The sequence below is a fragment of the Synchiropus splendidus genome, chromosome 10, assembly GCF_027744825.2.
Source record: "Synchiropus splendidus isolate RoL2022-P1 chromosome 10, RoL_Sspl_1.0, whole genome shotgun sequence".
Lineage (NCBI taxonomy): Eukaryota > Metazoa > Chordata > Actinopteri > Syngnathiformes > Callionymidae > Synchiropus > Synchiropus splendidus.
The window spans coordinates 14788904-14810430 of record NC_071343.1 but is presented as its reverse complement, the minus strand read 5'-3'; the positions used below and the strand labels follow the sequence as shown (position 1 = coordinate 14810430).

The 21527-nt window shown below is 41.5% G+C and overlaps 1 protein-coding gene across 3 annotated transcripts in view; it reads right to left on the bottom strand.

Moving 5' to 3' along the window:
* The window catches only part of igf2bp2a (insulin-like growth factor 2 mRNA binding protein 2a), a 53280-nt gene that overhangs the window by 4106 nt on the left and 27647 nt on the right, over positions 1-21527 (bottom strand). For 2 of the 3 annotated variants that reach the window (XM_053876831.1, XM_053876830.1), the window contains exons 4-15: positions 14317-14365; positions 12833-12884; positions 11815-11878; positions 10995-11279; positions 9459-9593; positions 6994-7116; positions 3711-3846; positions 2082-2216; positions 1778-1837; positions 1547-1663; positions 1305-1379; positions 1074-1205 (exon numbers count right to left, since the gene is read on the bottom strand). In XM_053876831.1, the coding sequence (XP_053732806.1) occupies positions 1074-1205; positions 1305-1379; positions 1547-1663; positions 1778-1837; positions 2082-2216; positions 3711-3846; positions 6994-7116; positions 9459-9593; positions 10995-11279; positions 11815-11878; positions 12833-12884; positions 14317-14365 (1363 nt within the window). Of the gene's footprint in view, positions 1-1073; positions 1206-1304; positions 1380-1546; positions 1664-1777; positions 1838-2081; positions 2217-3710; positions 3847-6993; positions 7117-9458; positions 9594-10994; positions 11280-11814; positions 11879-12832; positions 12885-14316; positions 14366-19590; positions 20463-21527 lie in introns of those variants that run through there. The other variant, XM_053876832.1, reaches the window with a different exon arrangement.

The window sequence follows — 21527 nt, the reverse complement described above, 5'->3', positions numbered from 1 at the left end:
ACAGCAGTCTTCGAGTCTGATGGCACTTGAAAAGTCCAGCTGCTTCATGAAGACAATTGAACGGTTTGAGAGTCACACAGCGCCACATCTGGTGTGTAGGCCGTCCAAGTGTTTTTCAAATAACTCACAGTGAGTGGGTGTGGATTTTCATGGTCCCACCTGTTTGCCAAAATTCAGTTGTTTGTGTTGACCAACTCATCTTGAACAACAGTCTTTTTCATCATATACAGACGGACTTGGTCGGATTTTGACAATATGTTTATCATTTTCAGTTGACTTGAAAGCAATATTTACGTTTCGCTGTGTGCTTTAACATCCATTTAATATTGAACTTGTCTCCATTTTTGTTTTACTTACCGCATTTTAATGTTCTCTTTTTTATTCTTAATTACATTTGAAATATTTTGCATACATTCTCTTTTTCCTTGTGGTTTAAATTGATCACTTATTCCTGACAATCTTCCCCTTGATAATAATGTGCCTTTTTTAATCCTATTAAAAACATTTCCACATGGTCGTTATTTGGAATATTATTCTTTAGAATTATTTGGGTTACACATTGCTTCTAGTAAAAAAATAATTCAATTCAGTTCTATATATAATAATGTTACAGAGCCCTAGGGGGCCATAACAAAAAAAAAAAAAAAAAAAAAAAGTTTTGCGAGATGTCACAATACTTTGACGTTCTGGGTTTGTGCTACTGTTCCTTTAAGAGTTCAATGGTGACAAGTGAGTGAGGGTGGAGAGCTGAGAGCTGCAATTGTTTCTGTTTTCTGGAGACCACTAAACTACAGAACGTCTACTACCAGCAGATGCTACAATACTTTTGCAACATCTCACGCCGTTGAAATGTATTGATTCTGCTGCGAGAAGTAGAGGAGTCATGGAGGATGACCTGACACTGATATCAAAACCATGCTTGCGACAACGCACGGACTATAACTATTAAAAAAAGAGAGAAGTTTTGTGAGATCTCGCAACACTTTTGCGTCCCCTCAGGGGCTCTGTACAATGTCAACTTCCTGGCTTTGGTTTGGCACATTCAATTTGAAAATCTCTATGAATCTGCTCACCGTCTTGCCACCTTTGCCGATCACTCTGCCCGCCGCAGTGGAAGGAACCTTGATGTGGGTCTCAAGTTTGACTTCCTCTTTCGCTGAGAAAAAGTTCTCCTCCTTCAGCTTGCCGTATATCCGACCCTGAGCCTGGACATGCAGTGAAGAACAAGAGGCAGACACACAGCAGGATGAATGTTTTGCTACAGCAGAACTGAAGAATTTTATCCATCATTCAACAACTTGTACCTTAAACTGAGCCTCCGGGGTTCCAGTAATGATCACTGTCCTCTCCGTCACGTTGGGGCCCTCAGCTGGGGCAATCTGACACAAGCAGATAACATATATTACAACATGCAGAAATCCAACGTGTTTATTTGATAGAAATCCAAAACACAGATTCTGCACATCATAATGTGACTTCAGCTGATGTGATGTCAAAAAGACAACCTACGTGAGCGTGAAAGTTGAATGGAAAGTGACTCACTCACCTTAATAGAAGCTCCTGCGAAGTGGGCGAGTTGTTTGATGTGCTGGCCCTTCTTGCCGATCAGAGCTCCGACTGCCTGAGTTGGAATAAAGAGGTAGACGACCTCCTGTTCTGGAGCCTGCGGCGGGAAATGAGGGGACGTCTCAGAGTGGCATCACAATGTAAAAGTGTTTTATCTTGTGTAATAGCATTAGCGCTTGTCACAGTTACAGCAGAGCATGAGCGAACGTACTGAGTGCAGGTGAGAACTTCCTGGAGGGGCCCCGTACAGTCCACCATGTGAAGAGGGACCCTGGATGTGAAGATGAGACACATTCTTAGACGAATACACAGACACAGATGCACATCTGTATCATTGTTCGGGGGCGTTTCAGGACAGATTTGGAGTGAATCACACGGAAGCTTCAATGACTGTGCCGCACACTAATGCATTCTCACACTATGTCTCACAGTCGCGCTTGCGCAAGCATGAAGACATTGTCTGACTCATTATAGGGGAAAGAAGGGGAATTCCTACACGAGTTTCAAGAACTTACAAAGAATGGGTATCCAGCAGGTACCACTGGCGGCACGCTACCACGAGGTCCTCCAGCAGGGGGCATGACTGGCAAACCAGATGAGAAGATGCCAAGAGCGTTCAGGTTCAAGCCAGGGATTAAGTTGGACTGTTGCTGTAGCGGGAGACCAAATCGCTGCCGTCATGAACAAGTAAATCACAGATACAGTCCGCAGCACAGCTGCCGCACAGTTAATGTAAATCACATACTGGCAATAAATGACAATAACAATAAATGGGCTGGTCAGAAAAATCTGAAGACAAAGCTGAAATGAGGACCGATAAACAAAAAAATAAATAAATAAATAAAAAATTCTAGCTAAGAATGTTGTGCAGGATGCTGATTTTTTTTCAACAATTTCCTTTCAACCATACCTTAAATCGTGTTAGCAGCTACACTAGAATTACCGTTTTGAGTTTAGTATAAAAGCAAAACATAGCCCTTCCATTGCAAACCATAAGCAAGACTTATCTTCCTAGTCTCCCTATTCATCCTCCATCTTACTACTAAGATTGTGACCATCATACTATACAGAGACGCCACTAATAAGATTAGATCCGACTGCCTGTAAATCTTCCCACGGTGGCCATTGCATTTTTAAAATCTGCAGGTAGGTTGAGATGTTCTCTTTTGGTTTGGCTCAGGCCAAACATGCAACAAAAAACCAACATGCTCTTGAACTTCGCTGCCTCACAGCGATGCTCATGTGCCATGTGGCAAGGGTAAAAAGGTTTGCAAGGATGGATAGTAATATTTTTATTGTTTGGATGGAACATGTCATAAGTGTTGCAGGTACAAACGCAATTGAATGCCAGGATGATCACCTCATGGGCGTATTTATTCTTTATATTCGAGACCAACCACTGTGTGCACCATCTAAAGATGACCACTAGATGGAACCAAAAGATCACAGTACACAGTGCGGATGAGCGACGGTAGTGTGAAACACACGCTTCAGAAGTATTTGACAACACACGTGTTTAAAATTTTGTCGTACACAAATATTATATAGAGTCAGAGAATTGTTAGTATATTAATCAAAACAAGCTTGTTGAAGGAAATCTGGGTCCGAACATGTACAGTGTGTGTGTGTGTGTGTGTGTGTGTGTGTGTGTGTGTGTGTGTGTGTGTGTGTGTGTGTGTGTGTGTGTGTGTGTGTGTGTGTGTGTGTGTGTGTGTGTGTGTGAGAGAGAGAGAGAGAGAGAGAGAGAGAGTGTGTGTGTGTGTGTGTGTGTGTGTGTGTGTGTGTGTGCTATTGCCATCTCTCCCCGTCTGTGGCTGACCTCTCAGGCTGCAGTGGTGATGTCGTCACCAGTGCAGAGTGAAAGAAGATCTGGGCAGAGGAGTAGTCTACACATATCAGATGGATGCTTGGAAGCTCTGTGTGCTCCAGCAGGAACACAGACGCGCAGCAGCTAAGTTAGTGTGAGTCAGAGTCGACAGGGCAGCAAATGTTGACGGTTAACCTCAAGACCAGGCGTTACTAACGTGTGACACCACACCACTCTTTCTCATACAACCTGGCTAATGTTCACCTGATGGTCAATATGAACGAGTCAACCCACCTCAGACACGCACGGATGAACTCGACCTTGAAATCCGACTTACATTTCGAGCAGCAATGTCGTTCTCGTGAGCTTCCCTCAGTTTCTTGGAAATCTCCACTTCAGCTTTACAACACGCATCCAGGCTTCCCTTCATCGTGATGGTCCGCTCAGAGTTGTAGATGGTCAAGGCGTGTAACCTGAAGGAGGGGTGACACACAAACACACATTTAAATATAGCACACGACCGGTTTCCTCTTTAACTGCCTTCATAACAGAGCACTCTCTACTTTTAGGTACACAAAGCCGTTCATGATGAGGTTTTTAGATTTGGTTTTTGGATTACAGTGACATTATAAGGTAAACTAAATGATGTCAGTATGTTCTCATATTTAAGAGAAAATAGTGGAATCAATATCAGACCAAACTGTAATGTGTTTATATTAAACAGTGCATGCTTCGAGGTATTGTCAGGAAACAAAAAAATATATACATATGTCCAAATTGACGTTTTCAAAACCTGCCACCAATAAAGTCTAGTTCAGGGAACACTTGATGTAAAATAAATAATAAATAAATACACTATTAATTACTATACTACTACCTAAAATACACTCTTACTACACTACTATAAAGTAGTTCCGGTGCAATAATTTAACGCTAGCACAATAATTCCAGAGCATTTGTTTTCATAAGTAAAATGTTAAACGTTGTTACATAGACACGAGGCAGGAGAAAATTTGCAGGGTTCATGTCAGGGATTGAAAGGATTCAAATGCATGGAACATGCTTTTGGTCATCTTAAAGTAGAGGACTTCAAATGCGCAGAATGTTCATTGTTCACATTGAGGTGCATCCGCCTCAACGGTCCGTGTTAAACATCGATCAACCACAGTAGTTCCGTTTTGAAAAATATATTATTATTATTATTATTTGTTCATTAGTGCACATTTTTCCTATTACGTGGGATCCTCACTGACCTTGACAATAAAGCTGACTGGCAAACCAGATGACCAGCTGACTGATTCTGATTTGAATGTCCTCAAACACTTTCTCATTAGGTTTAATATTTACATAATCCACATCTTTGCATTATGCATATAGAGTAGGCAACGTTTATCATTTCAGAGAGAATGAAATGAGGCAAGGGGTGAGCAATATGTCCCCGAACAGTGGTTGTGTGTAACCGTGTGAATGGTGGTGTCTGTCATGTCCTTTATGTTATGAATCGCTGTCAGTGGTGTGTAATAGTGACTCAGTTACTTCTGACCTTATAACCTACATAGCAAACCACATTGACTCTAAAAGACTACAAAAGAATATGTTTAACAAAAAATCCCCAGAGATGCGGCAGCAGAAGCTAAACATATATGACTACAGTAGCAAACAAGACATTAGAGTAAATGTATGTATCTTTGGCATTTAAATGTTCCCGCAGGGGGTGTGTATGTTGCCAGAGTGACGCAGCTGAAGACGAGTCATTCAAAGTGAAAGAATGTCAGCTCTGTGTGAGAAATGTTTTCACAGCCACCTGGCACGATAATGTCCCCGATTTATTTACATTTCTCGACTATCATAGTGAATCTGCAAAAGACCAGGAAGTGGAAGACGAGAGACAAGGGAGCAGCTGCTGACTATCTGGAGAAATATACTTTAAAAATGACACAAACATTTATGTTTCACAGTTTGTTGCTGATTTAGGGAAAATGGTACAATGGGAAAATAAAGAATCTGCATCAGTCGTTGTACAGTGAAAACAGAACCAGAAGCCATGCTCTGCTTCAATTTTTGGAAGTAGGTAACAGTAGGTTCTAAGACACAGACTCTCGTATAGTTATTGTTTCTGTGTCATACCTGTCAGCAACCAAATGTTGACCACCCTGAAATTACACAAAAGTGGACACCAAGTCCAGTCCCATAAATATAAAGGCCAGTTTAGTACCATATTGTTTTCAGAATAAGTTACACCAGTCCAAAAATGCATCATGGAGAAGAAAAAAAAACATGTAAGTTGCATTTTTGGGGGCTATATATTCTATAAAAGAATTTGCATGAAGCGGTAACACCACGAAGGTCTACCCACAAAGCCATTTCTGTTCATCGCTCCCAATATGAACTCTGGTGTGAACTGGAATGTAGCCAATGAAAAGCGAGCCGACTGACAAACAAGGAAGAGGGGATTTTGACATTTATTGCACTTATGACTGTAGAAATACTTGCTTTAAACCATGAGAAGTAAATGAATATCACTCATGTGCGGCCGCTCTGACGTTCCAACAGGTGTCTGGAACTTTAATTCTGCGAGCAGCGATAGTGTTCCCGTCATTTTGTTATTATGGTGTTTAAAAATGTCCATTTCCATGACACGTCTTGTGTTTCCCTGCTGTTGGGATGCTTCCATTAACCTCAGAAGTTAGAAGTTGGACGTGTGAATTACATCACATCCCAGTTCAGCGCACTCCAGTTACCAAAGGAAGACTCTCCATAAACAGAGTCGCAGGCATCAATCAGGCTAGTTCGCATATACAGCATGAGCATTTAAAATTTCACCACAGAAAGTTTCCTTATAACATTTAAGAACATGTGAACACGTGGTTGATTTAGTTATTAGTTACATCTATTATTATTGTTTGTTAAACATAGTATTGTTTATTTTTATTTTATTAGTTTTGTTTATTTATTATCATTATTATTTTTGTTTTGTTCATTTTTTCCCAATGTGCCAAAGTACTTTCCTAGTTGGTGGGATCCTCACTGAAGTTTTCTAATTCTGATTCTGAAACTACACATTTTAATACATGCGAGTTGCACCATCAGTGAAATTTGCGGGGGGGGAAAAAATGCGACTTATAGTCCAGAAAATACGGTAGAGGCTACATCAAAGAAAACCAGCAGACTCACTGTGACTCTTCTGTCAAGAGACACACATACTCCACTGAAAAGACAACACTGACATTTTGGCTTATTTTCCTCAATAATAGGAGCTTCAACATCAAAGCAGCAGGAGGAGACAACTGAAGGTCTCATCAAGTCACAAGCTGAAATTGGATGGGAAGTTGTAAGCAAATCCCAAAATTGGATCAGATCAAGCCGACCTTAAATTCTTCATGATCAATTTGGAATATTTTCTTTTTAAGTTTTTACTTGTGTTTACTATATGCAAACGCCTAGCAGTGGAAGGTGAAGTGTATTGTCGTTTTGTTTTGCTGTTTCTCCTGATTCCTCAAAACAGGAGGCACCTAACCAATAAGAAACATATCTGAAGTATTCTTGTTGCATTCCTCTCAAGTCATCTTGAAGACGAGTGCATTCTAGAAGCCATTGATTTCAGGACGGAGGTGACTTACGAGGAGATGGTTATCTTGGTCCCTGTCTCCTCCTCGATCTTCTTCAGGTTGCGGCCCTCCTTCCCGATCAGCCGGCCCACCAGGTGGTTAAGAGCCAGGAGTTGTCCTGGCAGGTCCCCCGTCCTGCAAACACAGAGATGCAGTGAGGACGGCTGCCCACATTATATACTGTAGTCATGTATAATAACTCAGATGACTGGTCTCACTGAAGCAAGTATCAGTGCGAGAGAAACACGGTCTTCAGAGGAGCAACACCACAATGTAGCCTATCCAAGCTGTCAGGTCCCAGCCGGGCAAATGTTTGGTAAAACTCTGAAGCTGTACACATTTCAATGTCTAACGGAGTCCCTGGAAATAAATGTGCTAAATGAAAGCTTATATTGATAAGCTAATGGCAGTAATTAAATTCAAATCCATTTTATTTTGCTTTCTATAAATATTGCATACCAACAAAAGACATATTTTATTAAATGAATACACATGAAAAAGGTGGTGTTGGTGATGGTTTGGGGTTGTGTGAGGGTGGGGAGGGTTGTGGACAGTTGCTGCTACATTTAGAAGTTGGCGGAAAGGAGAAATGAATTTGGGGTCAGTAGTGGGGCAAATAGAAGGAGTGACAGTGTCGCGGGTTTCAGTGCAGTTTATTAGTTTTGGCTATCTGGGTGGTGGAGCTTCCTGAAACCTTGCAAAATTACAAGGGAAACCGAGTGGACTGGCTCATTTGTGGCATGAGTGGCGTCATTTCTTCAACTTGAGCCGCCATTTGTGACATTTGAGATGAGTCAGTTCAACTGTAATACAAAACTCAACTTTTATTATGAGTGGGTTGTGTTTTGAAGAGAATATATGGTGAACTAACAAGAGAGTTGACTCATAGCTCTGCTCTGCCACATCAAAATGGGAGCAGTGCGCCAGTTGAAGTCTGTTACAGGTGTTGCATTGTTTCATGAGAAATGAAGTGTCATGTAGTAGAAAAACCGTGAAGCTGATAAAAATTTGACAATCATTTTGTTCATTTTCCTGATCTCACACTATTGTGTACTTGTGATGCTTCAAGTATTTATGTTCCTTCATGTGAATGTTTGCCCCCCTTCACACATGACTTAAAACTGTTTTCTGATATCCGATTCATATTCCATTCATGTGACCACATGTATTTACACACAACTCAAACATGTGTCTTCAGTGACCACGTTGTTTGTTTTTCCGCTCCAAAGTACAATGTAACTTCCTCCAATGTCTGTCTTCAAAATCAAGAGGGAATGCTTTTATGTTTAAAAATCAGTTGAATGTGTCGGATTTGTGGTTGGAAATAAAGAACTGCAAAACAAACTGCAAAAAATATTGGGAAAAACATACAAATAACCCGAAAATTATTCTTATTAGTACTGTTCCCAGTCTATCATAATTAGTAAAGACGAATGCATATATATATATATATATATATATATATATATATATATATATATATATATATATATATATATATATATATATATATATATATATAGCTGAGCTGGATCTTCTAGGAACTTGAGTTTAATGGTGACGTCAGAGGGGAGGCGCTCGTATTTTTTTGTATTTTGTTTTTTCATATTTTTGTTTGTTTGTATTGAAAGAATAAAAATATATATATATTGTAAAATTACCTTTGTATGAATTATAGAAGCTTGGGGAATTTTATATTTGTATTGTATGTTAATTCACTCAACTAAGAATGTACATTAAGGTTTATTTATATGAACTTTTTAATAAAAAATATTTAGGACAAAAAAACCATGCCCTGAAAATGTATTAGCAAAGACTTCTCTGTTTTTGACTTCTCTCTCTCTCTCTCTCTCTCTCTCTCTCTCTCTCTCTATATATATATATATATATATATATATATATATATATATATATATATATATACATATATATATATATATATATATATAAATATATATATATATTGGTAACAGACGAATGCCGAAAAACATTACCTCTTCAGTGGAGATTCAGAGCAACAGTCCCTCTTATGCCTGTTTGATGGCAAGAAAAGTGGCCATTGAAGTGACAGTGCATTACGGCGGCCAACGTGCAGAAAAGTCTGACTGTGCAACTGCAAATTGCATAACCCTGTTTGTGAGTGTGTGTGATTGCACAATCAAGATGGAGACTGGATTGTCATTTTGAGCAAAACACTTGTGTGTGACAAAAGCGCGGTCTCAAATGCAGCAGTGGAAGTATCCGCCAGCTCAAAGGTGCAGGGACTTCTGAAAAGTGTCCAACTCAATTAGACGTGTTTCCTGAACGCTAAGCTGCATTCACGTGTCTGAGCGAGTCCGTGCAACATGCTAACTGTGTTCTGCCGTCCAACTGAGAGAGAGAGAGAGAGAACAATGGCGCTTGTTGAGTGATGCGATTTCAGCAGGCATTCTGTCCAGTCTTGTGGCGTCCAAATGCAAATGTAGTGGGGGACTCACGCCTTGGTCTCGTTGGCCTCCTTGTGCATGATCTCCAGGATCATGCGGAAAGCGGCGGAGCAGCCCTCTGGAGTTGAGTGGATGGTGATGGGCTTTTCTGCTGCACCCGCGTTTTCCTTCCGATGAATGTCAATCCTGAGAGGACGCAGAGACAACAACGGAGACGTCACAGACCGACCCAAGTTACGCAGCAGCCACTCTGGAAGCACAGATGACGCTGAGAAAAATGATCATCCAAGACTTGGATTATTAAGAGAATCTAGCTCAACACTCGAAGAACAATTCCAAACAATTGAGTTGTAGAAAACAATTTGGCCTCTATCCAGTCAGCGCAAAACCAAATTGACTGATAAAATCAAAGTTTCAGTCTACACCTACGCAGGGAGTGATTAAATGGCAACTTTCCTCATTTTGTAAAATCATCCACTCAAGCTCTCCTCAAAAAGGACCACGACCAGTCAGATCTGACAACAGCATCGCACAACTGTGGGCAAGGATGCAGACGTAAAGCTGAATACGAAATTGTAGTTTGGTTGTGATCATGTTTAGGTCCTGTTTTCTCTTCCATACTGGTAAAACGTTTCAATGGTCTGCAGTTTTGTTCAGCTTTGGGTGAAACTGTTGGCCAAGGGTATCAACCTCATGCTCGGGGCCAAAGTTTCAAACACACACCAGTCTGAAAAATTGATAGGAAAAAGTATGTCACCGTCCCATCAAGTTATCAGAGGCTTCTCTGTTGGCTTCTAAACACATAAATTCACCATCAACTCACAACACAGTCTGGTTTTCATCTTAAAGCACATCCACTGCTGTCGTTTATTGAATTCCCATTTTGCCTGCATCCGTTTTTAGTAATTTTTGAGATTGATGATATTACGCTTGCTTATCGGAGGGCACTGCCTGAACAGCATCAGCTTTTTTGGTGATGTAGTTTATGAAGCACTTTGAACTTTGAAATTTCAACTTTAAGAGACTAGATGGGCCAGATTTGGCCTCCGGGTCTCATGTTAGACACGTGCTCTCGGCCCCGGTTTGGCTTGAAAAACTGTTGGATTAATCTGACCTTTTTCTCTTTAACATTAGCTGTTGCCATGACAAGTCCTCCACCTTCACCTATCCTGAGCATCCTTCCATCCATCCTCTTCATGTCCACATTCACCACATCCGTGACCCTCAGGTTGTGTTCCTCATCTCCCTTTTCTTGCTCTGACTTTTAACTACCATAAATGCACAGAGACAGTGCATACCTCCACCATGCCACAAGCCTTTGTGGAAACATGGCATATAATTAAATGAATGAATGAAGAATTGTCTTGGGAAAACAGTGAAATAAATATGAAGCAAAGCCTTGACCACAGGATGCACAGGGCCTTGCTTTGGCCCTACATTGGCATTTGGTCTGAGTCCTTTTTTTCTCCAATATGAATGTGGAGTTAAGTAAATCCCAGATGTTTTTCAAATTTCCAACGGACAACTACAATGAAGTTGCTACAAATTTTCAATTCAGTTCTGAGTGGGTCACTTCACTTCACTCACTTGGACTGTGTCTGTTTGGTGATGTTCTTGATAGTGAGTCCGTCTTTGCCAATGATGGCCCCCACATACTGAGTGGGCACCTGCATTCGGAAAAGGAGACAGTTTCTTGGACGAGGAGGGTAGAAGCCTCCAGAGGGCCCAGCCACAGGTGAACCCTGGTCCCGTGGTGATCGACCTGCACGTCGTGCTCGTGGAGTCTGGACCAGCGCAGCATCCGTATCCATGATGTACGACACCTTGAAAGAATAGTTGTCGCACTGGTGTCCAGTCAACTTCTCAATGGCTCTGCAGGCAGGAAGACAACAGAATGATCTGTCAGGAGAACAATGACTCTCATTACTAGAAAATGTTCAACAACTTCCTTTATTTATTACATGGTTTAACTGACAAGGTCATGGTTTATTAACAAGGTATAAACTCATACACTAAGCCACGCATTCAATTTTTGACATCGATATGAAGCCTAAGTGAATAATCAGAAGGTTGGTGAACGTGTAATTCCTTTTAGATAAGACAGTGTGGCCTTTAGCGTGGGCAGAGTTGATGTGGAAAATGATTCATCAAATCTAAATTTAAATACTGACAAGGCAATGTTTATGCATGATTGATAAACAGCTTTTCCTTTTGCTTCTTTTTCTTGAGATTCTGACACAATAAAACTATAAAATTCTGGACAAATATGGCTCAAACAATCTGCACAGAAAGGCCTGCATTCTGACTGGCAGGCAGGTGAGGCACCAACAGCTTCCAGAGTACATATAAAAGTCAACATTAATGGCTGGAAAACAAAAAAAAAAGAACTCATCAGCATGCTTCTTACTCTTTCGCTTCCTCCTTGGTCGCGTACGTAACATTCACCACTGCGGTCTCTGTGTCAGTGTTTACTGTGAAAGAAAGGAGAGATGCAGAGTGACGCCACAGTAAACAGATTCTGTTACATTCACAAATAAAAGCTGCAGGTCTGTGTTGCCACAATAGCCCAGCTAGCTTCACTCCCAGTGGTGAACGCATGCTTCAGAGCGCAGGAGTGTTACAGGACACATTTGGTCTCCTTCTATTTTCATTTTACTTGAGTTCTGTTCATGACTTTAGATCAGACCCCGCTTCCTTGCCGTGTGTTCCACTCGCCTCACCTGGTCCTGCACACTCACAGCCATTCACTCATTCACCAAGTGCATATAAACCCAGCCTCCTTACCACAATCCCCACCAGATTATCTAGCTGCCATGCTGTCTATTCCACCCCCTCATCGAACCTCGCTGTGACTATTGTGTTATGAGCATCTTTAACATCCATATTTGGTCAATATTAATTCACTTGAATGAAAGCAAAAAAAAAAAATTATTGATCTCACGACCTTGTTGCGAAACACAGACCACGGCAGGAAAACCTTCATACGTGGCAACAATGTTCAGCATGTTGGCAATTGAATTGATGACTTGTTTCATCAATGATCACAGACGTTTTTTTTTTTTTTGGAAGATGCTTTAAATGTTACAAAACACATGCTCTCTTTTCCCAGAGAACATTCTCTTTTTTCTGCCTCTACCAGGGTGCCCCTTCCCAAAACGGATGACCACATGAAACACACACACACAGAAGCATAACAACCCAGTCTTCTCTCGTCTGCCCGCTTCAATAAACAGCGTGAGGTCAGGGGGGAACCGCAGCTATTAAGAGCGCCGATTACCGAGGCTAAGTATAATTGAAACACTCCTCACTCCAGATCAGAGTTATGACAAGATAATAAAGGCCGAGGCGGGTTACGAGTGTGTGGGATGAGAGTAACAGGACTCGATGGGGTCAGACAGGACTTCAAATGCAGAGAGAATACATACCTTGCTCCACGTTTTCCACACAACCATAGCGGGCTAGAAGATTGTCCAAATCCTGAAGGGAAAGACGAAGAAAAGTCACTAAGAAACAGAGAACAGGAATGTTTGGTTTAAATACATAATCAGCCCTGAATCTGTTTATTGTATTGACAGAAATGAATTTGCTTTCACTTCTAAGTTAGTGAAACAGAAGAATCCTGCAGGATCTTGAAGCCCAACCTCATTCAGCCGAGCATTTTTCATCCCTGCATGATTTAAACATCTAATAAAGAAATAAAAACTAGAGAGAAGGACGAAAGAAACAACATCAACATTCATGCTATCAATTTGCCTGTGCCTTCACTTGAATAGAACATTGATGGATTTATAATTTTCTTCCTCTAATTCCCTTAGCAGAGATGTAAGAGGTTAAGTCAATCCAGCGACAAGGAGCAAGAGACACCCAGGACATGCTGCCGTCCCTCAGATCGCGATGCTTCATCTGTTCATGTTTTTGACCTACGCTCTCCTCAGTGTTGCCCAAAGATGGCCTTTTAGAAGCAGCATCTCAGTGGTGTCAGCGACAGCTACACGGCGCCCTGAAGTGGAGCCACTTCGAGTTTGATGGACAGCAGTTACAGCAGCTGGATCAGGATGCTTTTCAAAATAAACTGCCCCATTTTCCAGACTATAAGTCAGATTTTTTTTTAAGTTTCACTGGTACTCAGATGTGACTTGTACATGCATTGTACACTGACATGAGCATTACATTACATCCGTAAAGTCCCCCAAGAATCTTCATTTTGACAGACCAACAATCAAAAAAGTTGTTCTCCAAGCCAGAAATCTCACGTGATTATAAGTGATTAACAGGAAAACACAACACGTATCAATGAAATTGACACTAATGTGGTACAGTTTTTAGTGTCTTTAAATGGGAAACAAATCCAGTGAGAAACAGCGTAATAACAAAATAACCCAAATGCAACCACTGGAAGTAAATTTTGCGTGTACAGTTCAGATACCTGACGGGATGGACCACACAACAGTGGCTGCAGATGAGTGATTTATTAAGTTTGATTTATAGTCCAGTATAGTTATTTTCTTCTTCATGATGCATTTCTTTTGTGCGACTTCAACTCTAGAGCAACCATGAGTTGAGCATGTAGCTAAAATAGCAAGGAAGCTCATCTGTCTTCATTATTTAGCAGAGGAATGTGTTTCTCACCTGGACTCAAACAAAAAAAATGGCATACTCCAACTGAGAGTCAATCCTCCCACAATTTAAAGTGAACATGATTCACTCAGACCGTTGACCCGGTTTAACTTCCTGAACAGAGCCAGGTAACTCATTAACGCGAGCCACTTAAGTGATTTAGTCAGGAGGAGCTGTAAGGAGATTTGAGTGGTCCATCTAGTATTTAAATGAACAGAGAGCATTCAATATTCATGTCAGATCCAAAACTTTCAAACGCCTTCTTTACAGCCTCACACCGACAGAGACTCACCTCCCACCGTAGATCCGGGGGAATGTTACGGATCTGGATCTTCCGACTCCTACGAAAACAAAAGAGGAAGACAGCGTAAATTTAGCAGATATAGATTGCTTAGTTAAACACTTAATACATACACTACGGATGTGTGTCACAGGGAAAAGGCTATTTTTGTCGTGTGTGTCAACAGGGTTTGCTGCGGTAAGCAGGAGGACCCAAACTTCTTACACCAACAGGGCCGGGCTGTTCAACAAAACAAGCGCGGAGAGAAAAAAAAAAACCCTGTTGTTGAGTTTGTTACCTAACATTGATTCTTGAGGTGAATTACTTCTAGAATGTTCTTGGAAGGACATCCAGAGGCGAAATGTGGATTTCTTCAAAGATTCTTTTCCAGTCGGTCTGTGGCTGCCACTGCGCCACAAGATGACTGCTTTCTGACCGTCTGTCTCTGCGGTAAGATGACCCATGATACAGCGCGACACGTCTCTCCACACTCTTCTGAGCTTTACAATCAGCAAATAACCGACTACATCTATTTGAGGCAGCAGACTAATTCCTCCTGTGTGTTTGCATTATAGCTGAACCCGGTGCTCTTTCCACCGCCTCCCTCGTACCGTGGAGGACACACGCTGAAGTCATTGGTTGTTTATTATTTGGTGAATGTGACCAACGCGTCTGCAGTGGGTTTGCAGTCCCCGGCCAGGACAGAAACCTCTCAATTTTGACCTTTATATGTCCGAGGGTGGCCACGTTCACTTGAAAAGCTAATATTTACAGCAGCCGCCTGCAAGAAGTCTGAAACCACGTCTGCGCACATGCGTGAGAAAGAGGATATTCACCTCCTGCCAGGAGTTTGTTGTTTGGATGAGAATGATGCACTTGAGAGACTATTCACCCTCAGCCCCCTTTTCCAGTTTATTGCTGGACTCCTTGTTCAGATGTGCAACTTGAGGCTCGGTATTCAGGCTGTTTCAGTCACCATAGCGATACATTCATTCATCTTATTCCTTCATTATAACACATTAAGAAGTTCACACATCATTCGCTAACACGCTGCACCGCAAAAGCAAACAGCACTTCCTGTTCCCACCGCATGTCATTCAGAATAAAAGCTGGGTGAACAATAGTCATGCTATCAACATTAGCAATATTCAGAATATATTTTTGGCTTTTTAGTGTTGCATTTTGAAGACAGTTATACGTGATCCGCAGTTTGAGCAACTATTGTCTGCATAGAACCACAAGAGTTACAATGATGGAATTAATTTATTAAGCAAATTAATTCTGTCTTCATTAAGTCTTTCTAGGACTCGCTCAGACCTGTGGGACTCAAGCAATTCCACGAGTCAAACTTGCTTCCCAGAAGTTTGTCATCGGAAGTTTGTATCTCCAACATATATATACATATATCGATGAGCAACTCCGCAAGAGCCATCTCACGATCACGATTCTCTGCACCAGGCAGCCCTCTAGTGGACATCACCACATACATAAAAAAAAATACAAAGCAAATTCTTGACTATTTCCGAGATCAGGCTTAATTTAAGCACTTCACTTCTCTTCCACAGAGACCTGGTTCATGCCACACTTTATTAATCCATAAACCAAACATGGATGATGTGGTTGAACCGATTCAGCGAAGGTTCTCCTGCTTATCCACTGAAAACGCTCAAACAGCAACAATGCAGCAAGGAAAAGTGAAGTCTCCTCCACAAACTCATGGAACTCATGGAATGACAGATTTAGCTACTTGTGCAGCGGAACATCCCAAACCGCTCCAAATAAAACTTGAGAAATGAGTCACTGGGTCGAGCCAACTGTAAAAAAGAATGTGTGCGTGAATAAAGGTGGAGTCAATGTTGAACATGCTTGTTAAGCAGCAGAAATTACTTGGTACATGGTTTGGGTAGTATAATAATATGTGTAAAATCTGTGCCTGTTTCAAACTCAAGGCCTCGGGCCTCAAATCTGGCCCACCACGTCATATTAAGTGGTCCGGGAGCGGGTGAGTCAGATTAAAGGTTAACATGCATGTTGATGCAGGGAAAAGGTGGAAAATATGAGGATGTCTTTAAATACACAAAATATGATACTAGACTTGAATTCAGTTTACAATGCAAGTCTCTTGGCTTGAGTCGCACAGCAAGCCCAAGACTCATTGCGTGTGACTCACCAACACAATGACTTTCAATACAAACGCAATTATCGGGCTGCTTTCTTACCAAGCAAAACTGTCAACAACAAGTCGGAATCATTAACTTCGCGATCACAAATAAACTCTTCTTCAGCGGACCTTGACTGAAGGCGACATTTTTATTCATCCGCAAGATGACACATTTCCTTTTCTAAGCGGAAGGATTCGGTTTAATAAGGACTTTAAAAGCCTTGTTTACCTTCTCCACCCGGCTCTGTGTGGATGCTTGTTCTGTCACTGATGGCTCACAAGGCCCGCTGTTCCGAGCCCAGCAGGGAGTCTCTTTCTGGCTGAATAAAAAGACATCCCAAATATCCTTTCAGTCCACGGGGCCTGTCCGGAGCCTGCTGTCTCACAAAGCCCCCACAGTCGCTCCTTCAAGAAGCCTCACTGCTAATTGTTTCTTCATGCAAACCTCCACTGATGAAGGGTTTTTCCCCCACAAATTGTCCTTCACCTCCTCTCCATTTAGCTGTCAGCGCTGACTTTTACCCCGCGCGAACCGAACAAGCTGCGCATCGCTCAAACCACCGCCAGAAGACTGTGACCTCCAAAAGTTAAGTCAAAAGCTACATCAATGGAGAAGAAGTTCTCTTGATCTCATCAAGCAACGCACACTGCACAACCGCATCGGACTGATCCTGACACAGGATGAAAATCTCTCAAACTTCCCTAGCCTTCATCTGGAAAACTAACTTCATTCAGTTGCATCTCAGCCCCCTGTTGTTCTCTCAAATATAGAGCTGTGTTTGCTTTGAGAAGCAGCGCCCTAGCCACACCAGATAAAGCAGTGCACACGGACCTGAAAGTGGCGCTAAGATGTGGACGGCGGCTGTGCGAAAAGAGCTATTGATTTATGTGGTTTAACTCATACTTCTAATAATAGTAATAAAATGAATAGGGCTGGGACTTCAAGAGATTCATTTCAGTGAACCAATTACAGCCTAAAATGATGGATCTTTGTGAATAACCAAGTATGTGGACAGATAGCAATGCTCCCCCTTTGGGCCCTTTGTTTTCATCCTTAAATTCTTGAGGAAAAAAAGTGCCCTCACTTCCAAACATATTTTGATATCTGACCAGCTGTGGCTCCTCCCACTCCACCTCATGACGCACAGTGCAGCAGTCAAGTGGCCGCTCCTCCCTAGCGACAGGTAAACACGCTATTACAGTGATCCTCTTCATGCAGAGACACGTTTTATTAGCATCTTTTTGGATTGCTGGATGTTGTTATAACACACTAAACCACTGACCTTGTTATTCAGTATGATAGTTGGCTCACGATAAATAAAATACAAATGAGGTCAAACGTGGACCACCGACCTCACGTTCCACGAGGATAAGCTATAGGATAAGACACATTCAATAGATATTAAAAGGTGGGCATTTGAATACCTCAGTGATGAACCCACCCAGCAACAAAGACAACAAAAAACATTTTTGCAATGGGTTCCCTTTTTTTGTGGCTTCGGCACCATCCCCCCAAAATGTCTGCACATGTTGATTAAATGCGTATAAATTGTCCTTAGCTGGGAACATTTTTCGACGCACCAATTCCAGCTGCACCCCATGCAACGTGATGTCATTACCAGAACATCCATGATGGAGGACAGTCGAGTATCACTGGAGCACTTGCACCCTGGTGTTTTAGCTTTAGCGTCGCGATTCCACTTAAAAGTGATTATTGTGGTGTCAAATATTGAACTTTGATTGATCCCATTCATTAATTATAAGTGACAATATTTACAATCCTGCCTCTGACATTACCCTGACATTACACTGACATTGCGCTACACAACAGACCTCTAATAATACATTTTTAGAAAATCACACACCAGTGCAGATTAGTGAGTTAAAACCATAGATTTTTTTTTGGTACACAGACAGGAGCCAGACATTTTAGAGCAGCCACCCTGCACAGGGCACATAAAAACAAACGTACACACCTACGGACAATTTACAGAAGTCAACCTGAACCGGATCCTGTGGCTGCAACAGCTACCTTTTTTTTTTTAGAGCAACAAAGTAGCTTGAATTGAAATGAAATCCAGGAAAGAAGAAAAGCTGGGTGGGTTGTATGACTTATGGGGTCAGGGTCGGGGGGTCGCTGACAGTCTGGTGGTATTCTTCTAATCTGAATTAACCTCATTTCTATCTTCGCTCAAGCTAAGCTGTTAAGCACCTCAACGCAGTGAAGATGTCAACATTATTGAGAAGTGGCAGCAAGACCCCCGGGACATCACAAATCCTACTTTGTATGTTTGCTACAGCCTGGAATCATACTTTTTTTTTAAATATACTATACTAGGCACAGTCTGAATATGCAGAAGAACTTTCTTTTTCGAGATAAATCTGTCAATCACCGTTGCCCCCACGCTATATATGAGTCAGCGTCCTCTAGTGTTCTGGTTCTTCTCAAAACACGCAGCCTGTGTGCAAGAGCGGGATCTCTGCACACACACAAATCCACACCGCAAAAATGCCCATCGATAACACGATAAAAACTCTTAAAAAATCTTAAATTGCAAGGCCAATCTTCATCTAAACTCAAGAAATGTAATCACAAGCTGCTTATTTTAAGCTGTCATGTCTTGTCCATAAAGAGGAAGATACAGTTCCTTAATATGAGAATATTTTTCTCAAGTATGATTTGCTGGGTAAAAATAAGAACGAGTGACTTGACATGCTTTTTTCTGTGTAAAAAGTCTTCTTGAGTTGCGGCGAGGAGTGTCAAATTCCTCCATGTTCTCCAACTACACAGAGAAAGCAACAATTGTGTTTTATCTGTCTTCCAACAACTTGCTGATTGTATCAACGTGGGCCGGCGGACGACGACAACAACATCTGGAGCTAGAAACAGAGGCAACGACGGCACATTTTGATGGGATTTTTATGAAGCAATGCGGAAGATGCTGCTGTGAAAACCTCTGTCTCAACCCAATTTCAGAGCAATACAACTGCTTAACTCCCATGATTCAGATAAACAAAAGCTGAATCCCGCAGACAGAAAATGAAAGTGAGCGTGTGTGCGGCATGAAGTGCCCATGTCTCTGTCACACGCTCCTGGAAGCTAACGGCTACAGACAGGCAGGTACCGGGTCATGCTGCGGTGGCGCAGTGTGGCGCTGCGTTCTCTCAGCTGCTCCTCATGGCTGCTGGTTTGTGTTGAGTTGTGCGGCTTGTTGCTCAGGTCTCATCCTTTAATCTGCCAACCATGGGGACTTATTCTGAGGCTCCTGGGCTGAGCCCGCCCGCCGTAGAATGCAGGTCTCGGCATCCTGGATCAATACCACGCTGCTCGGCATTATATAAGCCCCCATCACTTCCTCACTGTCCATCTACAGCTCCACTACGGTCACTTCTTTCAGTCCTTCTCACCACTCCCACAAGCTCCCTCAGGACACACACACACACTCTCTCGTGCTAGAACTCTTCTGCTCCACGCCACAGCGGGGAGGCTCAAAACACACACTCACAGAAACACACACAGTACGTAGCTGGCGCCGAGTGAACAGCCAACAACTGCACAAATTGAAGCCAAACAAAGAAGGGAATCTGAGGCGTAAGAGTTTCTAGGGTCACAGATAATATGACAACTTCGATATAGTGCACGCCAGTGTATCTGTGTGTGTAAAACTAAAATTAAAAACCGTCAGAAAGGTCCAATCTTTCTTGCTATTCTTTGATTCATTCTATTTTCACCTTCATTTATCTCGATTTTTGTGATCATTCTGTCAAGGTTTTGGTTTCTTTGCGCCTCCTGCGTGATTTGACCAGGGGACAGTCCATGTTTTCCTGAGCGTTTTCAAGCACGAGGAAGGAGAATGACACCAGATAACGCAGATAACCAGGTCAGAGTCTGACGTTTGAAAACTTCTCAATAGATCATGGTACCAAATTACCTTCTTTGTTGTCCCCCAGGGGAGATTCAAACACCACAGTGTTGGAGAGACAACAGCAAACAGAGTAAACTAGCAATACATGCATGAACAGAACCAAAACGGCTTAAATATCTACATCTTGTTTCGCATATACTTTAAGGCTGTATCTATATTCAAGAGTTACATATTTTTATCAGTACTTTTTAGAGAGTTTAAAGGTCTGTTTGTGACCTAGAACAAGAATTTGATTATGTCACAGTGGGTCGAAGGTTGTGAACGACAGGAGTCTATCAGTCGACATCTATCTTTACGTTCTAAAACTCATGGTAAACGTGGATCAATTCAGTTTCAGTTTATTTCTTTTTCTCCAGAAAAAAAGGTCTGTAATGAGTTCTTTACAAGTGATCACATCTCCAGACACGCTGCAAAACTACAAAATGCTCTAATCTAAATTCACGTCGACACTTGGTTGTGATTCTCACTCATGCAATTGCGGTCAGAGGATGTTCATTGTGTTGCCGCCTGCTCAGCCAGGTCACTGAGGGTCGTACCCCGGCACTTCTGAGGTTAGTCGGGTGATACTCTCAAAGCGAATTTGGTTCTTTGAGCGTTGGTTTTTCATTAGCAGTACCTTTCCATCAGGTGAAAACAGCCAGTCATAGTTATTATAATTTGGGACAATAAACAATAATATACCATATATTTATAAGCGAGTACACAGGAAAATATTGAACTGATAATAAATATTCAGAATTTAATGGCTTTGTGAATGGGTAATAGAATAACTTAAATTGTTGTACACAACAATTGTGGTACAAATATACAGTATATATACAATAATTGTTGAAATGGAAAAAAGTTATGTTATATATAAATGACAGTGTTATTGATAATACAGTATATATATATATATATATGACAGTGTTGTTGATAATACAAAAGACAGATATAAAATAACAGGTAAAAACTACAGTGCCTAGAACATATGGAGAGCATGTAACACAGATTTGCTTCAGAGTTGGGGTTATCGTAAAAGCATTCATAAAAAAAATTATCAAATATTCAAGGGAAATATAGGTCAGCACCAAATACAAACTCTTTAGAAATTATTTTTTAAATCACCCTTGTCCACGCGTCATGTTAGCGTCGTC